Source organism: Thalassophryne amazonica, chromosome 20 (genome assembly GCF_902500255.1).
Source record: "Thalassophryne amazonica chromosome 20, fThaAma1.1, whole genome shotgun sequence".
Lineage (NCBI taxonomy): Eukaryota > Metazoa > Chordata > Actinopteri > Batrachoidiformes > Batrachoididae > Thalassophryne > Thalassophryne amazonica.
In genome coordinates this window covers 26784859-26806570 of record NC_047122.1, presented here as the reverse complement: position 1 = coordinate 26806570, position 21712 = coordinate 26784859, and the positions used below count along the sequence as shown (strand labels likewise).

Genomic DNA, 21712 nt, shown 5'->3' with positions numbered 1-21712 from the left:
CCCTGCCATCCCCTCATTACCCCATCCCTGTAGAGACGGTGCCTGCTCCCAGACCACCAAATCTATTTAAGCATAAAAATTCAAAAAGAAAAAATAATATAGCACCTTCAACTGCACCACAGACTAAAACAGTTAAATGTGGTCTATTAAACATTAGGTCTCTCTCTTCTAAGTCCCTGTTAGTAAATGATATAATAATTGATCAACATATTGATTTATTCTGCCTTACAGAAACCTGGTTACAGCAGGATGAATATGTTAGTTTAAATGAGTCAACACCCCCGAGTCACACTAACTGCCAGAACGCTCGCAGCACGGGCCGAGGCGGAGGATTAGCAGCAATCTTCCATTCCGGTTTATTAATTAATCCAAAACCCAGACAGAGCTTTAATTCATTTGAAAGCTTGACTCTTAGTCTTGTCCATCCAAATTGGAAGTCCCAAAAACCAATTTTATTTGTTATTATCTATCGTCCACCTGGTCGTTACTGTGAGTTTCTCTGTGAATTTTCAGACCTTTTGTCTGACTTAGTGCTTAGCTCAGATAAGATAATTATAGTGGGCGATTTTAACATCCACACAGATGCTGAGAATGACAGCCTCAACACTGCATTTAATCTATTATTAGACTCAATTGGCTTTGCTCAAAATGTAAATGCGTCCACCCACCACTTTAATCATATCTTAGATCTTGTTCTGACTTATGGTATGGAAATTGAAGACTTAACAGTATTCCCTGAAAACTCCCTTCTGTCTGATCATTTCTTAATAACATTTACATTTACTCTGATGGACTACCCAGCAGTGGGGAATAAGTTTCATTACACTAGAAGTCTTTCAGAAAGCGCTGTAACTAGGTTTAAGGATATGATTCCTTCTTTATGTTCTCTAATGCCATATACCAACACAGTGCAGAGTAGCTACCTAAACTCTGTGAGTGAGATAGAGTATCTCGTCAATAGTTTTACATCCTCATTGAAGACAACTTTGGATGCTGTAGCTCCTCTGAAAAAGAGAGCCTTAAATCAGAAGTGCCTGACTCCGTGGTATAACTCACAAACTCGCAGCTTAAAGCAGATAACCCGTAAGTTGGAGAGGAAATGGCGTCTCACTAATTTAGAAGATCTTCACTTAGCCTGGAAAAAGAGTCTGTTGCTCTATAAAAAAGCCCTCCGTAAAGCTAGGACATCTTACTACTCATCACTAATTGAAGAAAATAAGAACCCCAGGTTTCTTTTCAGCACTGTAGCCAGCCTGACAAAGAGTCAGAGCTCTATTGAGCCGAGTATTCCTTTAACTTTAACTAGTAATGACTTCATGACTTTCTTTGCTAATAAAATTCTAACTATTAGAGAAAAAATTACTCATACTTTCTCTCCAATTGTTCTGTCTGAGTTATTTTCATTAGTTACTTCCTCCAAACCATCAACATGTCTATTAGACCCCATTCCTACCAGGCTGCTCAAGGAAGCCCTACCATTAATTAATGCTTCAATCTTAAATATGATCAATCTATCTTTATTAGTTGGCTATGTACCACAGGCTTTTAAGGTGGCAGTAATTAAACCATTACTTAAAAAGCCATCACTTGACCCAGCTATCTTAGCTAATTATAGGCCAATCTCCAACCTTCCTTTTCTCTCAAAAATTCTTGAAAGGGTAGTTGTAAAACAGCTAACTGATCATCTGCAGAGGAATGGTCTATTTGAAGAATTTCAGTCAGGTTTTAGAATCCATCATAGTACAGAAACAGCATTAGTGAAGGTTACAAATGATCTTCTTATGGCCTCAGACAGTGGACTCATCTCTGTGCTTGTTCTGTTAGACCTCAGTGCTGCTTTTGATACTTTTGACCATAAAATTTTATTACAGAGATTAGAGCATGCCATAGGTATTAAAGGCACTGTGCTGCAGTGGTTTGAATCATATTTATGTAATAGATTACAATTTGTTCATGTAAATGGGGAATCTTCTTCACAGACTAAGGTTAATTATGGAGTTCCACAAGGTTCTGTGCTACGACCAATTTTATTCACTTTATACATGTTTCCCTTAGGCAGTATTATTAGACAGCATTGCTTAAATTTTCATTGTTATGCAGATGATACTCAGCTTTATCTATCCATGAAGCCAGAGGACACACACCAATTATCTAAACTGCAGGATTGTCTTACAGACATAAAGACATGGATGACCTCTAATTTCCTGCTTTTAAACTCAGATAAAACTGAAGTTATTGTACTTGGCCCCACAAATCTTAGAAACATGGTGTCTAACCAGATCCTTACTCTGGATGGCATTACCCTGACCTCTAGTAATACTGTGAGAAATCTTGGAGTCATTTTTGATCAGGATATGTCATTCAATGGGCATATTAAACAAATATGTAGGACTGCTTTTTTGCATTTGCACAATATCTGTAAAATTAGAAAGGTCTTGTCTCAGAGTGATGCTGAAAAACTAATTCATGCATTTATTTCCTCTAGGCTGGACTACTGTAATTCATTATTATCAGGTTGTCCTAAAAGTTCCCTGAAAAGCCTTCAGTTAATTCAAAATGCTGCAGCTAGAGTACTGACAGGGACTAGAAGGAGAGAGCATATCTCACCCATATTGGCCTCCTGTTAATTCTAGAATAGAATTTAAAATTCTTCTTCTTACTTATAAGGTTTTGAATAATCAGGTCCCATCTTATCTTAGGGACCTCATAGTACCATATCACCCCAATAGAGCGCTTCGCTCTCAGACTGCAGGCTTACTGTAGTTCCTAGGGTTTGTAAGAGTAGAATGGGAGGCAGAGCCTTCAGCTTTCAGGCTCCTCTCCTCTGGAACCAGCTCCCAATTCAGATGAGGGAGACAGACACCCTCTCTACTTTTAAGATTAGGCTTAAAACCTTCCTTTTTGCTAAAGCTTATAGTTAGGGCTGGATCAGGTGACCCTGAACCATTCCTTAGTTATGCTGCTATAGACTTAGACTGCTGGGGGGTTCCCATGATGCACTGAGTGTTTCTTTCTCTTTTTGCTCTGTATGCACCACTCTGCATTTAATCATTAGTGATTGATCTCTGCTCTCTTCCACAGCATGTCTTTTTCCTGGTTCTCTCCCTCAGCCCCAACCAGTCCCAGCAGAAGACTGCCCCTCCCTGAGCCCGGTTCAGCTGGAGGTTTCTTCCTGTTAAAAGGGAGTTTTTCCTTCCCACTGTCGCCAAGTGCTTGCTCACAGGGGGTCGTTTTGACCGTTGGGGTTTTTTCCGTAATTATTGTATGGCCTTGCCTTACAATATAAGGCGCCTTGGGGCAGCTGTTTGTTGTGATTTGGCGCTATATAAATAAAATTGATTTGATTTGATTTAAATTTGACTGATTATGAAAAAACCCTAGTGAATTAAAATATACTGGTTCAACCCTGTCAATAATGGTCAGTGCTCAAGATTGGATTATTGGTTAATTTCACAGAACTTTATTAACAATGCTTCTAAGTGTGATGTCTCAGCTTTGCCTCTGGCTGACGATTGTGTGATTTCCCCATGTTTTAAATTGTGTAATACTGAGACTAACTTCATTCCTGTATGGAAATTTAACAACACTCATCTTGATAATATAGATTAATGCAAAGAGGTTATTAAATTAGTTCAAGAAATTTCTGAAATAGAATTGTCACCTGTAAGCAAATGGGAGTGATTTAAATTTACATCCAAAGAGTCTGCAATTAAAACAAGTAAATATATCTCTAACCATAAGAAGGAAAAACAACTGTTTTAAGTGAATTAAACAAACTATCCCATAAAACTAATTAATCATGGGAAGAACATGTCAAGCTAAACAGCCTCCAATCTGACTTAGATAACTTGTATTTGAACAAAGCAAAAGGGGCTTTTTTTTATGCGTTCTAGAACTTGCTGGTTAGAAGAAGGTGAAAAAAAAATCTTCATACTTTCTTAATTTGGAAAAACAAACAAACAAAAAAAGAAGATTCATAAGTTATCCTTCAATGATGTTATCATTGACAATAAAAACCAAGTTGGAAAAAGAAATAAGGGATTTCTACAGTAACTTGTACAAATCAAACTTTTCTGAGCATAACTGTGCTCCATTTTTTTTACAAGGACTGATGAATACAAGAGAGCGATGGATGTAGACTTCAAGCTTGTTTTGGAGGATGAACTCAGAATTGAAGAAGTCTAAAGGAAAAGCAGCAGGTCTTGATGGTTTAACTGTTGAATTTTACTTTTTTTTTTTTTTTGAAAAGACATTAAAGAGGTGTTGTACAATGCTTTTGAAGATCGTATGTCAACTGGGTACCTGTCACCAACTATGAAACAGGGACTCATCCCCCTAATCCCAAAACCTAATAAGGATAAACTTATGGACAATTGGAGGCCGATAACCTTGTTATGCACTGATTATAAATTATTAGCATATTAGATAGGGGTTTATCAGATTTAGTTGATGAATGTCAGTCCGCTTTTGTGAAGTGCAGAAATATAACCACATCAGACTGATACTTGATATGTGAGATTACAAAGACTTTATTAGTACAGAAAGCTATGTGTTATTTCTTGATTTATACAAGGCCGTTGACTGTACTGAACATCCTTTCCTGTTGGAAGCATTACACTTTTTGGGCATTGGAGACAAATTTTGTAGTATTACTAAGATGCTCTATACAGATATAATCAGCTATGTCTCCCTGAACGCTGAAATAACCCCCAAGATTTACGGTTTTTAGAGGTATCAGACAGGGATGCCCCATCATTCCGAAACTTTTCATTTTGGCTACTCAACTTCTAAATATTCTTGTAAAATATGCTTCTGAAATACAAGGCATTACAATGCTTATCAATGAACCTAAAATAAGCCAATTTGCAGTTGATTCCATCTTCTTAAAAGACAACTCAATGCTTTATTAAATTCTTATGACTATTTCAGATTTTTCTAAGGCTTCAGGCGTGTCCCTGAACATAAAAAGTTAACTCCTCCCCATTCATTCAAGTTCCAATTCTGCTGTTGCTTCTATTAGAGTCAGTGTTCCCACAGTTACTGTGAAAAAGTAATCCAATTACTAGAGCCCGGCCGATATATCGGTATATGGGTACCCACGATGGTCCCTGGATAAATTGCAGAAGTCCCAGAGAACAAAGAGACCAGATAGACAGGAGACGGAGACAAGAATAAGAGGACTGTCTCTCCCTTATTTAGCAGAAGTAGGGGAAAACCTAGAGGATCTTCAGACAGCACAAAATCCCAGTTTACTTTAAACCTGTTAACACCTTGCGACAGAAATTAGTTCTCCCTAAGTACAGGATCCCTAGTTACAAACACAGCAATGCAGTGGATTCTATCAGATGTCAGGAAAACTGTAACGAACACTACATAGGTGAGACTAAGCAACCATTACACAAAAGGCTATACCAGCACCGCAGAGAGGGCGCCAGTGGACCTCAGTCTGCAGTTCATCTCCACCTTAAAGACACTAACCACACGTTTGAGGATAAGGAAGTTAAATCTTAGCCAGAGAGAAGAAATGGTTTGAGAAAGGGGTGAAGGAGGCATTCCATGTGAAACAGTTGAAACCCAGCTGTAACCGGGGAGGGGGTCTGAGACACACTTTGTCCCCTGTTTACAATGGGGTACTCAGGTCAAAGCAGTTTCAGTCTTTTGTTCATGGTAATGAGTCATTCACGTCATCAGGAGAGCCGTCAGTGCCATCGTTAGGAGTGACAGCTACCCTGTCATTAGGAGGGTGCTAACTAGAGCACAATAAGTGCCAATTAAAGCAATTGTTTAATCACTAGCCAATAGCAGTCTGTCTCTCAGTAGGAGGCGTCTGGTTAGGTTTAAAACTCCAGCTTTTGTGGCTTCTGCTTGTTCTTTTCGACAAGGGTCAGACAGAAGTCAGACTACCAGAGCAAGTATTTTTGCTGAGGAAGCTTCTGCGATTTGAAGTGAAACGTCCTCGCGTCAAGCAACCCAGTCCAGTCAAAGATTCAAGCTTCTCTACTATGGAAACCACCTGGACAACTGAGAGCCTACACAGAAACTTTAGATCGTACGAAATCACATGGACCTGATTTCATTGATCCTTATATTATGAAGCTGGCAGCTGATTTTCTAGCAGAGCTTCTTGCATATCTTTTTAACCTCACAGTGGAAACAAATGAAATTCCCTTGTGATCATGTTGAAAACTATACCACATGGAATTTGTCTGATCATGAAGATTCCAAAAAGGTATAGTTTGGTCTATCTATGCCTGAATATTATGGAGTTATGGGGCAAAAAGAGCAAAAATAGTGACAAAGGTCAATTTCAATTTGTACAGGGGTCAAACGTTAAAGTTGCTCCAATTTTGATAAAAAGTAGTGCAAATTATTGGTTAATAGGGCTTTAAAAAGGACTAGTTTGCACCATGTGTCACACTTCATTATCATGTTACAGGGTTACATATGTCACATGTCATAGAATCCAATGGACACTGACCTTTTTTGACCTTTATTTTGGAGACCAAACATTCAACACATCAAAACGATTCCATTTATTAATCCTATTAGCACAACCGATAATTTGCACCTACCTGGCTGCCAACTGAAAATTTAGGTGGCTAATGTGCTTTTACAAAGGATGTCTAAGAAGTATTTGTGCCAAATTTGGTGCTTAGTGCCTCTGTAAATATTCTGTCATCTGCTTCACTATAGTATGTAAATCAGCTTTTGTTCTCCCTTTACAAAAGATGGCTACCCAGTGATTTTAACTAATTATACACCAACATCTAATCTAGCAGTGCTGGCCAAAATTCTTGACATTCTGGTGTCTGAACAAGTAAAAGATGGGGACGAGTCTGTCTACAGACGGAGATCGGTCACCTGGTGCAAACAGAACAAGCTGGAGCTCAACACCCTCAAGACAGTGAAGATGGTTGTTGACTTCAGAAAGAACCCAGTCCCATGTGACTCCCCAGCTGCCATTGTAGAGTCCTTCTGCTACCAGTGGTTCACCATCACCAGGACCTCAAGTAGGAGCTGAACGTCAGCTCTCTCACCAAGAGAGCAAAACAGAAGATGTACTTTCTACAGCAGCTGAGGAAGTTCAACCTGCCACAAACAATGATGGTGAACATCGACACCACCATCACTGAGTCCATCATCTTTGTCTGTCACCACTAATAACCTAGACAGCCACAGAAATTTTGGAAGGTTATTAAATCTCTCTCTGTGAGGAAAAGCGCTCAATGACATGTTATGTTTCCATGTACCTTGTGCCTTCACCGAAGCAGGAAAGAATACCTTTAGTTTTTTAGCTTCCTCTGATTGGAACGTTCTCTAATCTGAACTGAAACTGTCCACACTGACTGCCTTGAACACCTTCCAGTTTATTTAATGAGAACGCAAATGGGATTCATTTGTGCAGTGCCTGTGTTTCTAAGACTAAATCTGCCTGATACTTTACACCATGTGCAATGTTATTATGACCAAGTCGATTGTATTTTATTGATCCCCATCGTTCTCCCGTTGATGTTAAACTGTTCATGATGATGTGTGCTGCTGCCTTTCTTGGCCTGGTCTTCATTGCAAAAGAGGCTTCAATCTCAGTGGAATTCTACCTAGTTAAGTAAATGTTATTATTTTTAAATATGAAGGTCTGTGTTCTGAATGTTTCTGTCCACAAGGGGGTGCCGCAGGGTTCTGTTTGGGGCATGGAGCTGTTCTCATATCCAGCTCCATGGTTTGGGGTCCCCTTTTATTTACTAATCATGCCAACTTTTTGGACTCTAATGTGTCAGATGCTAATTTGCATTTTTATGCTGATGGCACAGTTATTTATTGCTGTGGTTCAACTCTGTTCCATGTGCCCGGAGAGAAGAGGGCTTTTGTCCACTCTGCAGCTTTTGCCTGGAATTACAAGGGGAGTGGAAATTAAAAGTAATAATTTTACTGAGCGCTTTTAAATCCACATTAAGAGCACTTGAGGCCAACTCCATAATATACACTTGTTTTTTTTATAGTATGCTTGTAATTTAAATTTTTATCATCTGTTTATTTGCCTTTTGCTTGTGTAAATGTGTAACTGTGCTTTGTATTTGCTGCTGTTTATCTTGGCCATGACTCCCTTGGAAAAGATGTTCTTAATCTCAAAGGGAGTTTTTCTAGTTAAAAAACAAACAAAACACACACACGCGCGGGATTCGAACCTGAAAAGAGCAGAATGGTAGATGAAGTCTTACCACTGCACCACAACCACAGTTACAACGCATTCGCATAAAATCCTTCAAATAAATAAGGAGGGAAACAAATTTCATTAAAAAAGCAATGAAACGACGTATGAAAAAAGGATGTTAATTTATGACATTTTCCTGCCTAATCCCCAAAATATTAGCCGATGTTAAATGGCATAACAGGTAAATTGGGGCAAACTTTGTCGCAGAGATCTGTGCTGGACTGATTCTGTCTGCTCGTCTTGATCAGCGATTAGACACAAACACTTCAAGTTCAGTGGCTGAGAGAAAAAGAGGCTGGAGATCATACCGCACAAACGCCGTTTATTACGCGCGTTTGTGGGCATCTGAACGGCGTTTTTTAAGGGCTCCATTGCGGCGTGAAAAACTGCGTATTGTTTGACACATTACGGCGCATTTAACGGCGGCGTCTTTAATTACGGCGTAAAAAGCGCCGTAATAACTGACAAAACTGCGTTTTACGGCGTATTTTTTGGTGAAACGTGCCTGAAAGTGGCGTAATTGTGGCACTGTTGGCTTGCCATATGTTTGTAACACTGGCATCCCATCAACCCCTGCGCGCACAGAACTCCGATATGGTCTATGCCACAAGAAAAAACAAATACAACCCCTGGCAAAAATTATGGAATCACCGGCCTCAGAGGATGTTCATTCAGTTGTTTAATTTTGTAGAAAAAAAGCAGATCACAGACATGACACAAAACTAAAGTAATTTCAAATGGCAACTTTCTGGCTTTAAGAAACACTATAAGAAATCAAGAAAAAAGATTGTTGCAGTCAGTAACGGTTACTTTTTTAGACCAAGCAGAGGAAAAAAATATGGAATCACTCAATTCTGAGGAAAAAATTATGGAATCACCCTGTAAATTTTCATCCCCAAAACTAACACCTGCATCATATCAGATCTGCTCGTTAGTCTGCATCTAAAAAGGAGTGAACACACCTCTGAGAGCTGTTGCACCAAGTGGACTGACATGAATCATGGCTCCAACACGAGCGATGTCAACTGAAACAAAGGAGAGGATTATCAAACTCTTAAAAGAGAGTAAATCATCACACAATGTTGCAAAAGATGTTGGTTGTTCACAGTCAGCTGTGTCTAAACTCTGGACCAAATACAAACAACATGGGAAGGTTGTTAAAGCCAAACATACTGGTAGACCAAGGAAGACATCAAAGCGTCAAGACAGAAAACTTAAAGCAATATGTCTCAAAAATGGAAAAATGTACAACAAAACAAATGAGGAACGAATGGGAGGAAACTGGAGTCAACGTCTGTGACCGAACTGTAAGAAACCGCCTAAAGGAAATGGGATTTACATACAGAAAAGCTAAATGAAAGGCATCATTAACACCTAAACAGAAAAAAACAAGGTTACAATAGGCTAAGGAAAAGCAATTGTGGACTGTGGATGACTGGATGAAAGTCATATTCAGTGATGAATCTCAAATCTGCATTGGGCAAGGTGATGATGCTGGAACTTTTGTTTGGTGCCTTTCCAATGAGATTTATAAAGATGACTGCCTGGAGAGAACATGTAAATTTCCACAGTCATTGATGATATGGGGCTGCATGTCAGGTAAAGGCACTGGGGAGATGGCTGTCATTACATCATCAATAAATGTACAAGTTTACGTTGATATTTTGGACAATTGAAAGGATGTTTGGGGATGATGAAATCATTTTTCAAGATGATAATGCATCTTGCCATAGAGCAAAAACTGCAAAAACATTCCTTGCAAAAAGACACATAGGGTCAATGTCGTGGCATAGGGTCAATGTCAATGAGCAGATCTGATTTGATGCAGGTGTTAATTTGGGGGATGAAAATTTACAGGGTGATTCCATAATTTTTTCCTCAGAATTGAGTGATTCCATATTTTTTCCCTCTGCTTGGTCTAAAAAAGTAACCGTTACTGACTGCCACAATCTTTTTTTCTTGATTTCTTATAGTGTTTCTTAAAGCCAGAAAGTTGCCATTTGAAATGGATTTTAGTTTTGTGTCATGTCTGTGATCTGCTTTTTTTCCTACAAAATTAAACAACTGAATGAACATCCTCTGAGGCCGGTGATTCCATAATTTTTGCCAGGGGTTGTAATAAAAAAGTACTTAATTTACTCGTATTTGGAGTCAGTCTTGATCAAATCGTCACACCCGTTAAGACAACACACTAACCAGGCTATTTTTTTATTCTTAGTTTTTAAAGCACGTTTTTTTTTAATTGTTAGTTTTTGTCTGACCTGAGACTTTGTGTAGGATGACGGCTCCTGTAGCTGAAGAGGACTTCGCAGACAAACTCTGCTCCTGCTCGTCTTTTAAGCGCCCCGTCGTGGATTTCAAGAACCGTTTTCTCTACTTCCACAAAAATCTCCAACGCGACAGCAGCCAGACGCTCAGACAGGAAGTGTTTGAGCTGCAGAAGCTTCGACATGTTTAGAGACTACTCTCCGCTTGTTGCTGTAGCCCGGCTAACTGTAACTAACAAACTCCTGCTCTCACGCGCGCCGAACAACGATATACAGTTTCCGTATATTCGGTGTTAGTACGCGCCTGCGGCCGATGTGCTTGATGAATTCCTGCTCAAAAAGTAGTTCCCAGACCTGCGATGACAGTGCGTGTTCATGGCTAACAAAAACATCAGGCCTATATTTGGCACAAAAACTTGTGTAACTCGTGTGTTTTTACGCCTAAATGATCGTAAGTCAATATTCACACACTCATCCAGCAGCATCTTCTCATGCGCTGGGTCAGGCGAAAGTAGTCCGGCGAGTTATCCCACAATGCCAGAGATGTCGCTCCAACACGCAGTGTGGCTTCCGCCGCGGCCACGTGATCTTCAAAATAAAAGCTCAATCGACCAAACTTTTTTTTTTTTTTTACAATCCAACACGTTTGCTCAGTGTTTTTAGGGAGGCTTCATTATCTGCTGTACACTATAAATGTCGTGACACAGTTTTCCTACATCTACGTCATAACAGTGTTTGGGGTATATAAAAGACATGACCTTTATTTTGAAAACAATATTCCTTTTTCTGCCTACACACTTCCTTACAGTAAAATTATTAAGTCTCACACGTCAGTTACAACAAAAAAAAAATCTAAACTTGCCAAGTTTGACTACGTTACTTAAATGCATTTATTGCTTATTTGGGTCCTGGCCACAGTGGCAGCAGACCAAGCAACTCAACCTATATACCCCAATCCTCGGCCAAGTCCTCTACCTCCTGGGGGATCCCAACACATTCCCAAACCGGCTCGTTTCAATGCCAAGAAGCAGCGGCTCTACTCTGGGTCCATCCTGGATTGTTGAGTGCACCCTGTCGAAGACCGTTTAGTTTCACAACAAAGATCAAGAGCGTCTGCAGATTAAAACACTTTTTGTTGTTCTTTCAGGAATTATGAACGTTTTAGCAGCAGAGTTATAAAAAGGGGCTGCTGTCACGCTGCAGCTTGAAAATCAATCACTATAGATGTATAACAGCAGACGGACTCGATGGACTGACAGCACGTTTTATACTTTAAGTGACAGCAGTCACTCAATTTAAAACTTCAGTTTGTCAACTAGCAGAGGAACTGAGTGTTTAAACTTTACTCCACCGTCTGTAATGATCTGAAAACTTTGTCCATAGTTGAAAAGCACAGTGGACCAAAACCCCAGGTTTTAACCAAATATTAGATTTTTCCAGATTTCAAACAAGTCAAAGCCATCAAATCATGTGCTGCTGTCATCTCACACTGCCAGATACAAACACCATCTCATGATACAGATCAGAGCTGCAACAATTGATTATTAAATGAATTGTCAACGATCTTGGTAACTGAATAATAATTTTTTACAGCCCAAATTCTGATTTCAGCATCTTAAATGTAAATATTTTTTGCTTTCTTTGCTCCTCTCAGACAGTAAACTGAATATTGTTTGGGCTGGATTTAAAACAAGTTGTTTAATGAGACCACCTTAAGCTGTGAGAAACGCTTATATCTTTCATAATTTTATAAACTAAACAACTAATGGATTAATCCAGAAAAATCAACAGATTGATAATAAAAGCAACTGTCAATTTCATGAAGTATGGTCAGATTTTATTTTCTATTTGTGTTTGTGAGGAAGAAGCAATGCCTTTTTAGCTTTTGGCACTTTGTATCCTTTATCTGTTGGGATTTTTAATATATATATATATATATATATATATATATATATATATATATATATATATATATATATATACGGTTGTGTCTGAAGAGGAGAGTGATAGGTAGATATCTTTGGAGGCAGTCTCTGTTTAATTTTTACAGCTCCTGAAGAAAGCAACATGAATACAAAAATCCTCCGGTCAGTGACTTCCATAAAAACACGCCCCTCACCCATGGAGATCAATAACAAAAGGGCAGCACACAAAAAATACATTAAATTATTTAAACAGCACATAACATACCTGATTAAAGAAACATAAATAGAAAAAAAATCTTCCGGTCATTGACTTCCATAAAAACATGCCCCCACATAAATTAAATGACAAGGTCATTTGTTTTAGCATATCATAGGCACTTCATAACAAGTCTAAGCTAGCCAGTAAACTTAAAAATGCAATTGGCAGAGGCTAAAACAGAAAGTTCCCCCGACTGCCAGACAGCTTACGAGTGCAGCAGATAAATGAAACAATCCTTCAAATGGTGATACAAGCACCAAAGGCAGCACAAATACTCTTTAGACATTACTCTTTTGAAAAACCCGATGAGCCACTTGATTTTTCAATAGGCACCATTTTTGCTGTTTTTACCCCATAACTCCTGAACACTCAGTCATAGATAGTCCAACCTATACCTTTTTGGAATAGTCATGATCAGACAAATAATGTAGTGTAGTTTTCGATTTGAATGGAGCATTTTTTAATTTTGACCCTGTGTAATTCCTCAAATGACCCCTATTTGGCCACCTATTAAAAATTCAAGTGGCTAGTCAGTTTTTTCCAAAAAGTAGAGTAACGTCTAAGGAGTATCTGTGCCGAATTTGATGCTTTTATCACCATTTGCAGGATTTTACTCTAAATATTCTCTTAGCTGCTGCACTATACCTCTCCCACAGAGATCAGGAAACAAAAGGGAAGAGGTAAAGGTACAAAAACACTAGTTATAGACGGCAGTATCATTCTGTAATGTGAACGTAGGGATACAGACTCAAATTAAGGTTCCCAATGCTAACTCGGCAGCCGAACCTGTCAAATATTAAACTACAATAAATAAACTTAAGGTTACTCAGATTTTGTGTAATTATAACAATAACAAATGTATAATATATTTTACATACATAGCTGCTGTATAATTGACCATGTTACATACACAAATATGACAAAATATTAATATGAATGCAAGGCTGAAAGTTACTGATAGACTTTATAGTTGATATACTAGTAAATGAACCAAAAGACAATCAACTCTACAGAAAATAGACTAATAAAACCAATCTTTAGATTTACTTCAATGCAATGCAATTAATGGTTACAAAATAACCATTAATTGCAGTCCTAATACAAATCATGAAATAGTGGTATACTTTAATTAATATGAAATATTAAGGAAAGTTTTTTCCACTATTTGACATTTGATACATTTTGGATCTCATTTATTAAAATTTTCACATTTAAAAACGTGAACAAATGACACAGTTCTTGTTTTAAAAAAAAAAAAAAAATGTGGATGCTGACTGACCAACAGTGTGCACTGAAGACTGCATCTTTCAAAAATGCAAGATAGCGTGTATTGTCGATCTGTCTTCCTGAATATGTAATTTGGTGAGTGTCCACCTGAGCTCGAAATATTCTGAGTGTTGATATGAAGCCCATGTCTGAGTGTCCGTGTGTGTTCGTAATAAAATGTTCAAACGACAGACACAGCCCTACAGAACAGCTAGCAGCTGCAGTGAGCCGACACTGAGTTTCAGAAATCGTGAAGGAAGGGACTGGCTCAGTTTCTGTCACTCAAAGCAACAACGCATCCAATTATACATAACTTTACAGCTTGAAATGTCTTAAACTAAGAACTTAGACAAGAATTCACTCCGTACAGTTGTCATGGAAGGGGAACTATCTCTAGAGACAAAACTATTTTTGTACCAGGCTAGAAATCTTTTTGTTTCTTTTCTAAAGTGGGACATTTTAACATGGACTTGAATGGGAACCTGCTCACTTCTGGAGCCAACCCCAAGTGGTCAGTCAAGGAACAGCAGCTTTTTCCTTCACCTGGATGGGTTTCGTTTGACAGTCGAAGCTTACCGCTTGTGTTGAACAGGGAAAAGGGTGAGGTTTGCACATGTAACACAAATTATCAAGGCTCAACACAACTTTCAGGGCTGAGATTTTGTCTGTAATTTTGCATTTTTTGTGTGATCTTAGTTAATGAGCCCTAAGTGTACAAATAATTAATAGATTGGTAATAAAAAAAAAAACAGTAATCACTGGCTGCCCTTGTATTCAACGTCTAAACACCAGGGGGATGTGGAGTTTCAGGAATAAATAAAGGGTCAGTGTCTGTAAAAAAAAACAACAACAAACAAACATACATATAACCAAAAGTCATTAACGAGTTATTTCAGAAGATGCTGCAGTCACATTTTTGTTGTTCAAACACAGAGTGATGAAACGAGCCGACAGAAACTTTCTCTTAGACTGCTTCGTTGATGATCCTATGAGTTTGCAGGTGAGCATTGAATGCTGCTTTCCACCTGAAGCGCAGCTCACACTGCTCGCACTGATATGGTTTCTCCCCCGTGTGGATCCTCATGTGCTCGGACAGTTTGTCCTTTCTGCTGAAACGCTTCCCGCAGTCGGGACATCTGTGCGGCTGTTCGCCTGCGTGCGTCAGCATGTGCCGCTGCAGGTGGTTCGCAGACACCACGCGTATCCCGCACAGCGCGCAGGTGAACCGCTTGCTGTCTCCTGTGTGGGTGCGCAGGTGCAACCGCAGACGGCTTTGCTCACGGTAGCAGTTGCCGCACTCCCGGCAAATAAAGGGTTTCTCTCCAGTGTGAACCCGCATATGACTGGTCAGGTGTTCCTTCCGCTGGTAGCACTTCCCGCACTCGACACACTGGTGCCGCCGCTCACCTGTGTGGATCAGCAGGTGGCGGTTCAAGTGGCTTTTAGCAAAGAAGCACAGGTCACAGAACTGGCACTTGAATGGCCTTTCGCCAGTGTGCGTCCTGATGTGTTCCACCAGCGCCTGGTTCTGCAGGAAACATTTGCCACATTCATGGCAACAGAATGGCCGAATGCCACTGTGCGTTTTTTTATGAGCAGACAGGATGGCTTTGCTCTTGTACCGCTTGTCACAGTCGGGGCACTCGAAAGGCTTCTCGCCTGTGTGCGTCCTCTGGTGGGTTCGTAGGTGACACGGCCGGTCATAGCTTTTCAAACACAGATTGCACTGATACACCTTCTTGACTTTTGGCGACGCCCTCAGCTGAGCTTTTCCTTTTTTGCTCTTTCGAGCCTTTGACGGCGACAGTTTTTCTGTGGCGTCACTGTCCTCGGCGCTGTCATTCAGAGGCAGACAAAAATCTGGGTCCAACCTGAAGTCACCATCACCTTCATCAACATCAACATCTTCTTCTTCCACTTTAAACTCTGCCTCCTCCTCTTCACAGTGCTGCTGTACGGAGGGGCCGCCCTCACAGGATGCAGTTAACCGGATCGTCTGCACCTCTGAATAGAAATAAAGATGAGATTTTAGCTGAAAACCAATACAACACTGTAATCACATTACATTTTTATACACTATGTCAGAGACTCTCAGTCACACTGAAATAAAATAAAATGAGAACTATCTTGGTATAGAGTGATTTAGCTGGAGATGGTTAAAAGAATGTACGTGACGAGCACGTGGAGGAATATCTGACGAACACGAGCCTGTTCGTGTCTTTTTCTGTCCTCCCGTCCAGCAGGGGTCGGTAACGCAACATCAAGCGATCAAACGCCAATAAACATACAAACATAAAAAGCTAACGAGGCTATATATAGTTTTTAAATTCTTAGTTTTTAAAGCACCGTTTTTTTTAATTGTTAGTTTTTGTCTGACCTGATACTTTGTGTGGGCTGACGGCTCCTGTAGCTGAAGAGGACTTCGTAGACAAAGTCTGCTCGTCATCTTGTCTTTTAAGCACCTCGTCGCGAATTTCAAGAACCGTTTTCTCCACTTCCACAAAAATCTCCAAAGCGACGGCGGCCAGACGCTCAGACAGGAAGTGTTTGAGTTCCAGAAGCTTCGACATGTTTAAAGACTACTGTCCGCTTGTTGCTGTCGCCTGGCTAACTGTAGCTAATACGCTTCCGCCACGGCGAGTTGCCCTTCAAAATAAAAGCTCACTTGACGAAACACGTTCTTATTTTTGCAACCTAACACGTTTGTTCAGTGTTTTTGGGAGGCCATGTGATCTGCTGCGGACTACAACTGTAGTGTCACAGTTTCCCTACATCTACATCATAACAGTGTTTGGGGGTATATAAAACACATTACCTTTATTTTGAAAACTATAACTTTTTCCGACTACACATTTCCTTACAGTACAATTATAAAATCACACATGCCAGTTCAAAAAATAAAACTCGCCAGGTTCGAGTACATTACTTAAATGCATTTAATTTCTGCAGCTTATTTGGGTCCAGGACGCGGTGGCAGCAGACCAAGCAGTTCAAGCTATACTTCCATATCCTTGGCCAAGTGCTCTACTTCCTCGGGGATCCCGACACATTCCCAAATAGGGTTGCCAACCGTCCCTTGAAAAACGGAATCGTCCCTTATTTGGAAATAAAAGTGTGCGTTCCGTATTGACCTGAAACGGGACGCAGTTTGTCCCGTATTTCTGTGAGAATCAAATAGTTTGTAAAATGTCAATGGAATTGACTGGCGCTTTATATGGAAACTTACGGTAAATTTGATCCCAGCCTCTCTCCTGCTCTTCACCAATGAGCTGACAGACACGAGTTGACAATACAGAATCACTCTTATCTCATTGGTCGAGGGACATCTGCTCGCAAGAAGATACCGACGTCATGAGCCGACGACCGTCGCTGGACGACAATAACAAAGCGCAGCATGGCTGATATCGAATCGATACAGACACCGACACTGGCACTGCAGATATGCCTACGGACAGCAATGTCTGTAACGTTGTTACTCCTCCTAAAAAAACAAAACAAAAAAGAATGCAAAAATACAGGGGCGAATGAGAAAAGGAAAATGGCTGGGTGGAAAAGGTGCGCGACAACACCTAAGTATTGTAAGTATTGTTTACTTTTCAAACTTTATTTTTTGCACTTTTTATTACACTAAATATGTAAATGTGCACTGTTACATTGTTTTGGATGATGCAAATTTTCTGTTGTTTTGTTGTTAAGCACTACAGAGAGATTTTTATTTTATGCTTTGAAGCAGGACAGAATGCTCATTTTGAAATTGAGTGAAAATTTATTTTGCACTAAAAATAAATTGCTAAATAATAATTTCCACGTGTTCGTATCAGAACAAATGCATGTATGCATCTACTTAAATTCAGGGTCAAGTCAACAGTCAAATGGTTAAAAATCATTTCACACAGACGGTGGGAAGGGTGAAGGCAATGGTCGGTCGGCCCTGGCGGTGAGGTGTCCCTTATTTATTTTTCAGAGTTGGCAACCCTATTCCCAAACCAGCTGGGAGATATAATCCCCTCAGTGTGTTCTGGGTCTTCCCTGGGGCCTGGACGTCCCTGGAAGACCTCATTAAGGAGACATACGCAGGGCATCCTCACCAGATGCCCAAGCCATCTCACCCAGCTCGTTTCAATGCCAAGAAGTAGCGACTCCACTCTGAGTCCCTCCCAGATTGCAGAGCTCACCCTGTCCAGGAGTGTAAGACCACCACATACCCGACAGAGGAATCTGCTTCCCACAACCTTTATCTTTCGGCCACTACCCAAAGCTGATGACTACAGGTTTGTAAATCGACCAGTAAATTAAGAGCTTTATTATCATCATTGTAGGGGTGGTGGCCAAGTGGTTAATGCACTTGGTTTCAGTGCAGAAGGTTCCTGGTTCGAATCCCACCCCTACCATTTCTCCATGTAATGTGGAGTTGCATCAGGAAGGGCATCTCTCATAAAATTGTGCCACTTCAACATGCAGATCCACCTTGGATTTGCTGTGGCGACCCCAAGTACAAAAACAAAAGAGCAGCCGAAGGGACTTACTTTATTATCATCATTATTATCTTTACTACTACTTCCCTTCAATTATTTTTTCCCTTTACCACTAAAACTAGACAACATTTTTTGTAGGAGATGCAACCAAAAAGAACCCGGAGACTGTGAGATGGTGGCAGGGGACAATGGAGCAACATCGGATGGTGGATTATTGGGGAACTTTGGTGTTGACAAAGAGGAAGAGAATGAGAGCTGAAGCAAGGACCAGACTGGTGGAAGATGAAGGAGGAAAACTTGTGTGAGATTCAAGTAGGTGAGACAGGTACTGGAGGGAGGAAGTTCTGGATAATTGGAAAGGTGCTGCAGATGTGAGTGAGAGATGTTGCTGCAGAGAACTAAAAAATCTCATTTAATCTTACAAAATGAAGGAAACTCACACTTACTCTTTTTAAAGAGTTGCTGCTCCGGTTCAGGTGTCGCGGTCTGACCAGTCCCCCCTGCCTTCACTGTGCACGCATCATTTCTGAGGGTCAGCACTGATTAACCAATTATCCCCTCGTTCCTGCTTAAAACTGACTTCAAAATTATTTAAGTGGTTTTACTTTGTCATCTCATGGTTAGAATATTTATACTATTCCCTTTGATTGGTTTGGGTGTAAAGAGTCAGACTGGCTAGTCAATCATGACTGTAATTTATCACGTAATTTGTTGTTTACAACTGCCACACAGTTTACATGGTATGGCTATCAGTGAGGTAACATACTGCTCAAGTCAGCATACGAACGTATTTCTTCTGTATTCGTGTCTCAGAAGTGACTTATATCACAAGCTGGATTTGTTGCCTCCAGAGATGATTGTACAGCTGTGCTTGTCAACATATGTTCACGAGGAGATCGAGAACTCCAACAAAATCTATTTGATCTGTGTGCAGATTAAAACACTTCCCGTAGGAAAATCAGGAAAGGACCAAAGAACAACCAAAACTTAGAAGATACTGCCAAGCTACTACAAGAGAAGGGTTTGGATGTGCCAGTCTTTGTGGTGAGACTTTAGTAAGTTGCCACCAGTCACCTTCAACAGTATTGACTTCTCATCACTACTGAAACAAATAACGTCGACTCAAGATGAAGTTAATACAACCCCAATTCCAATGAAGTTGGACTGTCCTAAAAAAAATTCAAACATGTAAAAGCTCAAGGTGGCACTACCCTTTTCACACCACTGTATAATGACAAGCGAAATAGCAGATATGAAGAGATTTTTGTGTCTAGGGAGGAGATCGGGATGGCTATCAAGAACCTGGAAAAGAACAAATCTTGTGGACTTGATGGTATCTATGCTGAGCACCTTAAATATGCATCCACTCATCTGCTAGACCTTCTTAGTCATTGTTTTTCTAGTCTCTTTGTACATGGTGTACTGCCGATTTTATGATTTTAGTGATATTAGTACCTATCATTAAGGACAAAGCAGGTAATATCATGTCAAAGGACAACTATTAGTCCATAGCATTAGCTAGTATTATTAGAAAAGTTTGGGAAATAATATTATTAACTCACATGTCTGAATACATGGTAACCAACTCCAGTAAGTTTGTCTTCAAAAAGAAGCATGGCACAGATCACTGTATAGATGTGATGAAAGACATAATAGATCCTAGAGAGTGCTTAATGGTAGTATGCTTGCATGTTTCCTCAATGTTAGTGAAAGTGTTGTGTGGGCCGCCAGAAGAGGAGGTACTGCTGGCCCACCACCAGAGGGCGCCCTGCCTGAAGTGCGGGCTTCAGGCACGAGAGGGCGCAGTCGCCTCACAGGAGCAGCCAGGGTGACAGCTGTCACGCATCACCTGCAACAGCTGTTACCCATCATCTGATCAGCAGGGGAATATCAGCAGGACAACGCCTCCACCTCTTTGCCGAGATATCGTTCTACCTGGAAGGTAACGTGCTCAGCTGACTGGTTAACAGTGATCTTTTGTGACTTTTGTGAGTTGTTTAGCTGACTCCTTTTCCAACGAGTGGTGGAGGTAGTTTTCCTGCCGTGCGGATTCCTGGGTGCAGACACACCCACATTTAATTGTTCTTTTGTTCCTCGCCAGCAGTACCAGGTCCGACACGCGAAGGCAGTGGCCACCTGGGAGTTCGGGACTTGGCGGCTCCAGTATTCCCGGGGTCTGGTGGCGGAGGAAATTGTGTGGTTCCGGTTCTGCTTTGGACAGACGTCTCCTATCTTCGAGCCTGCCCACACGACACCTTTTGTGATTTGGCTTTTGTCTATTGTTGTAATCTGATTGTATTTGTTGTGCCCATTCACAACAGTAAAGTGTTGTTATTTGACCTCATCCATTGTCCGTTCATTTGCGCCCCCTGTTGTGGGTCCGTGTACCTACACTTTCCCAACAGAAAGCTTTCGATAGGGTAAATCACTTAGCATTATTTAAAGCTCTCATCAGGAGAGGAGTTCCCTGAAGGTGGCAGGAAAAAATCCCAATGGACATAATCCCAGCAGACAGGATCCCAACTCCTTATTACAAAAATGAACAAAATCCCAGTGTCATGAATAAATATAAAATATAACAGGGTTAGGGTTAGTGTACTACATTAATGTAGTTGACACCTCTGAACAACTATGGTGTCATCTCAACACAGTGTTCAGGTTTTGGCACCTGATAATCGGATCACTACTTTGAAAAAGATTAAACCTCTTAACAAGTGAGATGGGACTTTGGAATGACACTGAGATTTTGTCCACTTTTGTAATAAGGGTTGGGATTCTGTCCACTGGGATTTTGTCATGGAACAGTGCTGTTTGGTGATAACCACTGTGTACTTTGCAACCCTAAGAAGAGAGCTATAATGTCCTTTAGGGTCAGCTATCTAAAAGGTGTAGATTTGCCAGTATTTAAACTGAACGGTAAAGTAATGACAGAAGCTGACTCATGTAGATACCTCGGACACATACAGTAATGACCGTGATATAACCAGACAATGCAGGCAGCTATCTGCTCAAGGGAATATGATCCTATGCAAATTTCATATGTGTAATCTTGATTTTAAATTAACTGTTTTGTTCATACTGCTCGCTTATGTACACAGCTCAACTTTGGTGAAACTACAAGAAATCATCTATAAACAAACTGCATGTGTCCTATCATAACATCTTTAAATGATTCATTTGATTTTTCCACATATGAGAGTACAAGTACACTCTGCACAGTCTTTGACATACAGTGTTGCCAGGCTGTGATCAGGAATTTGGTATATCGGTTCATGCAGCATTTAGACAAGTCTGTGAATCCCATCGTG

At 40.3% G+C, this 21712-nt stretch overlaps 1 protein-coding gene and 1 long non-coding RNA gene across 2 annotated transcripts in view; both read right to left on the bottom strand.

The window, feature by feature from the left end:
- The window catches only part of LOC117502030, a 26511-nt gene extending 7969 nt beyond the window's left edge, over positions 1 to 18542 (bottom strand). Inside the window, exons 1-3 of the long non-coding RNA XR_004558163.1 lie at positions 18532 to 18542; positions 1567 to 1571; positions 744 to 749 (exon numbers count right to left, since the gene is read on the bottom strand). This is a non-coding gene — a long non-coding RNA (uncharacterized LOC117502030). The remainder of the gene's footprint in view (positions 1 to 743; positions 750 to 1566; positions 1572 to 18531) is intronic.
- LOC117502029 (oocyte zinc finger protein XlCOF6.1-like) lies at positions 14859 to 16559 on the bottom strand. The gene is made up of 2 exons (XM_034161013.1): positions 16307 to 16559; positions 14859 to 15933 (listed from the first exon to the last, which is right to left on the bottom strand). Exons 1-2 carry the CDS (start codon positions 16497 to 16499, stop codon positions 14894 to 14896), a joined length of 1233 nt encoding a protein of 410 aa, XP_034016904.1. The 5' UTR covers positions 16500 to 16559; the 3' UTR covers positions 14859 to 14893.
- Positions 18543 to 21712: the final 3170 nt, after the last annotated feature.